The 6,000-nt window shown below is 37.8% G+C and overlaps 1 protein-coding gene across 1 annotated transcript; it reads right to left on the bottom strand.

Moving 5' to 3' along the window:
* Window positions 1-204: 204 nt before the first annotated feature.
* On the bottom strand, window positions 205-636 carry LOC113295137 (rRNA 2'-O-methyltransferase fibrillarin-like). The gene is made up of 2 exons (XM_026543487.1): window positions 618-636; window positions 205-515 (listed from the first exon to the last, which is right to left on the bottom strand). Exons 1-2 carry the CDS (start codon window positions 634-636, stop codon window positions 205-207), a joined length of 330 nt encoding a protein of 109 aa, XP_026399272.1.
* Between the last annotated feature and the right edge of the window lie 5,364 nt (window positions 637-6,000).

The following is a 6,000-nucleotide window of genomic DNA, read 5'->3' as shown; positions in this document are numbered from 1 at the left end:
GTTAAGAGTTTTTTGCACTTCTTGAGCAAGTAAATCTACGTTTGGTGATCCAGAAGATGAACCTACTTCAGAAATTGAAGGAGGAGGAGTCGAATAAACGGGTGCTGCTGGTGTTGTACCTCTACCCCAAACACCACCACCGCCATGACCTCCAGCTACATCACCACCAGCACCATGATCTCCAGTTACACCACGACCAGCAAGTCAATCCACGTTTGGTGATCCAGAAGATGAACAAACTTCAGAAATTGAAGGAGGAGAAGGAGTCGAAGATATGGGTGCTGCTGTTGGTGTTCCTCTTCCTCTTCCCCAAACACAAATACCACCACCACCACCACGATCTCCAGTTTCACCAACACGATCTCCAGTTTCACCGCCTCCAAGACCTCCAGTTACACCACCACCACGACCTCCAGTTACACCACCAACACGACCGCCAACATTTCCACCACCCCGACCACGACCTCCAGTTTTACCACCACGACCACGACCTCCAGTGACACTACCACCCCGACCTCCAGCATCACCAACGCGACCACAAATTCCACGACCACAAATTCCATAACTTTAGCTTTCTTAGCCAACAACTAACAAGCATTGCAGCTCTTCATACTGACCTTCTTCTTCAATCATCATCTACGATGATGGAATAAGTACTAAGATCACCAAATAAATCTGCATACAAGTAATATCACAACAAGTTGATTAAAGAGAGAAACAAAAAGAGTTTTAGAGTGCTAGTTGAATGGCCATAATGGTTTTTGATTAATCAATTCAAAGTGTGACACTATAGAGATATATAAAGACAACTCCATAAAACAGACGGCCAAAAAGAATGTAGGAGAAAAGCAAAAGGCAGTGAAGAAGTAGTGGTGGTGGTAGTCACTGGGATTTGGATCTGCATACTCAGTCAGATGTATCCATAGCTATAGAATGCCAATCCAACAACATGTCAACAACGATCTTGAATAATGAATGTATATATCTTTAGGTATTTATTTAGACTACTATGTATAAAGTTACTGGTAGCTTATACGGTGTAAGAACTCTCAAAGATATATTCGCAGTCCTGTCTGTTGGTGACAGTCTATGGACATTTGAGTGAGACTTGTTAGTTTTGCGCTGGTATTTGCCATATCTTGTAACAGAATGTAAGAAACTCTGATAAATATGATTTCGATTAAGAGTCAGGACTCAGGTGATCATTCTACTTCATCAGTTCTTTGGTGATTTTTCTACTGAGGTTTTCATCCGTTCAGGTGCACATGCCATATTTGATGGTGTTACGGGGCAGCCACATGGGGGCTTGATGAAGTTGGGTCTTAAGGTTTAGCAAGATGACCACTATATAACCTGACCACTTGCCTTCATTCCAAGGACTCCAAGTCTGAGACACTATTTTCAAATTATAAGAAGCTAACAATTCATGTCACAGTTGATAGTTATAATACTTACATGAAGTAGAAATATAATAGTTATACTATAATCATCATTTATACGACATATAATAGTTATACTATATTCTAAGAAACTGAAAACAACAGAGACTTGACAAATGTAGGAGAATAAATGTAGGAAATTAGTGTACCTGACTCTAAGACGTCATCCTCCTTCTCTTCAGCTCCAAATGTAGATGGATCCATATCAATCGGTGTCCTTAACCAGTTTTGTAGGAGAATCAATGCTTCCACAGTTCGGGGTTTTAAAGAACTTCGGAAATGACCAAGTATTCGCTTTCCAGTACTGAAAGCAGATTCACTTGCAACTGAAGAGACGGGAATAGCAAGTATATCTCTTGCTATAAGTGATAGAATATCAAATCTTGCAGCATTGCTTTTCCACCAAGTCAGTATATCAAACTTCGAACCATTTTTGTTGTCTTTTGTTGGTGAGTAAATCTGTTCCGATAAGTATCTTTCCACCTCTGATTTGTCAACATCCTCCGTTATAGATAACTGGGTTTTACGTTCTTCTCTATGGGCCTTATGTCTTCTCTTTCTATGTGACGTAGAACTAGAACTATAACTCTCTTGACTAGGACTACCACCAGTATCACCTACGGACTCTGACGAGGCTAACACACTTCCTACACCTATATATTCTGCCTTATAAGCTGTGAGTAATTCATTAAAATCCTCTTTCACTACATCTAACCAATTTCTTACCAATCTTTGTTTCATCCAAGGATTATCATGCACAATCAGGTCTTCTAGTATTACTTGCAGGCCACGTTCTTTTTCTCTTGGGTCAAGAAGCACAACAATAAACAATAAAGGATTCATGTTCTTATGCTCACCCCAATACTTGTTGTATTTAAGTAACATCTTCTCACCCATATGGCTTAAATGAGGATCATGATGAGCTTTTTGCCATTCATTTAACTCTCCACGTACATCACAAATTTCCCCCAAAAATGTATGCGAAGTGACATACGTAGAACCAGAAAACTCCACAGTGGCTTCAAAAAATACCTGTAGAAACAGTTTTAATATTCTTAGAAAATATTCTTAGTTTAAACTACAAATACCCTTAATATGAAATTATTTTTTAATATTCTCAGTTTCCAACACACTTACTATCATGACACCAACACAGAGGGATGGAAACTATAATTTCCTTGTCAAGTGGTCTGTGCAATTTCAGAAAGCAAAATGATAATGTACCTGATCCAACTTACTATATGAAAATGCAGGAAGATTTAACCAAGGAATTGGACGCCAATTTGCTCAAGGAAGGCTAGACAAGATTGATCAATGTCCTAATAACTCAGCTGCTGTAAAAGGACTAAAGGATGCATATCCCCTGTTTTTCTGTCTTAGTTTTACATACATAAGAAATGCTCAAGAGATTCCAATGGCCAAAACACAACAGAAATAATCAATGGAATTTCATAAAAAAGAAAGCAATACAAAAGAGAGCAGTGCAAAAGAAAGCGTAACAAAGCAGAGCCTCACAAAAGAAAGTAATTCAATGCACAGTAGTACAAAGACGAGTATTAGTGTATTACAAAGCAAGGTAATACAAGACAGAGTAATTCTCAACCTTCTTCAAGTGTATCATCTCCACCTCCATAAATAGAGCAAGACAGAAGGGACATTTTTCAGAGAGTAAAAGCAAAAGTTATGGATAGAATGACATTTGCAGGATGGTAATGACTGCAGCATGGTAGTTATGATTCAGAGCTGCTTCAAATTAATTAGTAATGGATTACCAGTAGTCAAAACTCAAAAAAAGGAATGAGGTTTGACACTTTTGTAAGAGTTTATTAGTAGGCAGTCATCTAATCTATACATAATTGACTAATTTTGACACTATATTTCCCTAGTAGCAAATACTTTACTTCTCTTTTCACAACATCTGACAGCTTCTATAAGCCCATTCAACCCGAAAGTTATACTTGCATGGTGAAGCAAAATCATGTTATCAGGTAATACCTAAACTTTTTACAGGTGGTGTATTGAGAACACCTGATATTAGGGAGTAACAAAGTGGCACCAGGTAACATTTATCAAGGTGGTGTAATGAACTTTATCAAGGCTCTCCTACATCCATCTTGACAGAACGTAACCCCAATTGTTTGCTGCTGATCTCCCAGATTGCTAGGCTGACCGAGAGAGTCCAACTGCGCAGCTTCTAGTGACTCCAAATACTTCCGACACTTGGTCAAATGCCAGTTCAAATTTGATGTGCCATACTTCTTACCACCAGCCCTATATTTACCACCTTCACAGTAGTTACATTTCCCCCATTTAACACCAGCTTCATCAAAACTCTTTTGGAAATGCTCCCACACCGAAGATGTTCTGTTCCGCTTCATACTTTCCCTGACCTCAGGTTGAGAAGATGGTGGAGGTGGAGGTGGCGGAGATATAACAACCCTGACCCTTTGTTGCACGGATTGAGATGCATCTTGAGAGGGAATAGGAGGTCTCGTTGACATCAATTCTGTAATCTCAACCATGCTTCCTCACTAGAAAGAACAAGTGATATGAATAGAAAGCAAAAAAAGTTAACAGGCTTCAAAGGGTCCTAATAACAGCACTGAAATCTAGAGAACAGCACTGAAATCTAGAATTAGACATTAGTTATATCCGTCTGTTGGTTAAGATACCCTTGGAGAATTAGAGGGTTCTATTGGTATCGATGATAGTGCTATTCTGCGTTGTATTGACTTGGAATAAGGAATTTGAGACTCATGTATAGATCTTTATTGGGAAAGTGGCATTCGAGATATTCTGCAGACATACAAGCATTGTGGAGACAAGTTATTTGCGAGAAAACATATATACTGGACTCCAGTGTCAACTGTCTATTTAAACTACAAAACAAATCTCTCCTTTTCTCACCCACCTAGCAAAGGTCTTAAATGTACTCACTCACCTGACATGATGCTAATGTTCAATCAAACCAATGATTTTCATTAATACTACTATTGATGTGAGCAGAATCTAAAGCTAATTCAATTGCTTTAGATAAACCTTTAAAGACATGGGTGTCACATAATCAAAATCTCACTGAAATTGTTTGAAATATTGATAATCTAAACATTTAAAGACATGGGTTTTAGATAGAAATCATGAAGAGACAATTTATCAATCAGTTTACATATGACCACAGATTTTAAATCCCATTCAATTGCCTTTTCCCATCTCCTAACAGAATCGCATTGAAACTCGTCATTCATGAGGAACAAACTAAATTTTTATGAGAAATTTCATCAATCAGTTAACATGCATGTCAATTTTTCACGATGGCAATCATATTACTCAACTGATTTCAACTAATTTCTTCAAATACAAATAAAATCACCAAGCAATACAACATATAAAAGAAAAACCCATTCAAATTATTAAAAAAATTATTCAAATTTTCACCTGAAAATTAGTTTGGATTTCAAATTAGGAGGAAGAACCACTCTCTAAACCCTTCATTAGCTTTCCAAACTCAGATTCCTCATATCCAGCAACATGCATGAAACCTTATGATTTTTCAATCAATTTAACACAAAAAAAATGAAACAAAATGAACTTTGAAGTTAGATCTTACCTTGAATCAACCTATTAAAAGGTTCTAAACGAGATCTGTTAACAGATTTGAAGTTCTAAACGAGATGTGAGAGGTACTGGTAAATCAGAGGTACTGGTTTTATGTTTCTTCCGTTCTCAAAAACTCCCCTGGCCAGTTCTTCTTTTGCGTTGTGGATTCACAAGAATAGGGTTTTTCTTTTCATGATCTTCTCTTCTCTAGATTTTTTTCTTAGCAATGAATTCAGTTCTGGGAGTTTCTCTGCAGAGATAAAACGAAAACTGAATCCAGTTTTTAGTTTTTTAGTTTTTAGTGTTGTAGGAAAATATAAAGCAACGGAGAGATCAATAGTTGAAAGATCAACGGCAGAGATTAAACGAGAACCAACGGCAGAGATCAATAGTATAAACAGGCGGGTAGGGTAGGATAATTTCGAGCTTTACCCGCCACCCTACCCATCTAGCGGCGGTTAAGAAATTTTTTACCCGCCACCCTACCCGCCAAATAGTGGATAGGGTAGGATACGATTAAAAAACTGGCGGGTAGGGTAGGATTGGCGGGTATGGGTAGGGTATGTGCACCCCTAATAATACCTAATGTTTTCTACTGTTTTGGGTTGATTCATTAAATTTTCAGAAAAGTAAGCAACAAATGTCAATAACACGAAGGTGATATGGTATGCCGAGCACAAAAGGGAAAATACCCAATCGGTTATTGTTGACAACGAACAAATTTCCGGGCCGTTACGGCACGGATCATATCCTAGTATATATACATAAAATCATATCTTAGGTGATTATGTGAAGGAGTCAGACCTTAGGTGATTATGTGAATGAGTTTGGTTGCACTCATATTTTTATCCCATAATATTATGGATATATATAGGAGGAACATACCCTGTCTTCTTTTAATGTTTTGTTATATAGAGGTGTCATGATCCCGTTTGGGAATTGATTAACTGGGACAAACTAAAGA

This window comes from Papaver somniferum, chromosome 7 (assembly GCF_003573695.1).
Source record: "Papaver somniferum cultivar HN1 chromosome 7, ASM357369v1, whole genome shotgun sequence".
Lineage (NCBI taxonomy): Eukaryota > Viridiplantae > Streptophyta > Magnoliopsida > Ranunculales > Papaveraceae > Papaver > Papaver somniferum.
The sequence above is the reverse complement of the archived record's forward strand: the minus strand, read 5'-3'. Positions and strand labels throughout refer to the sequence as shown.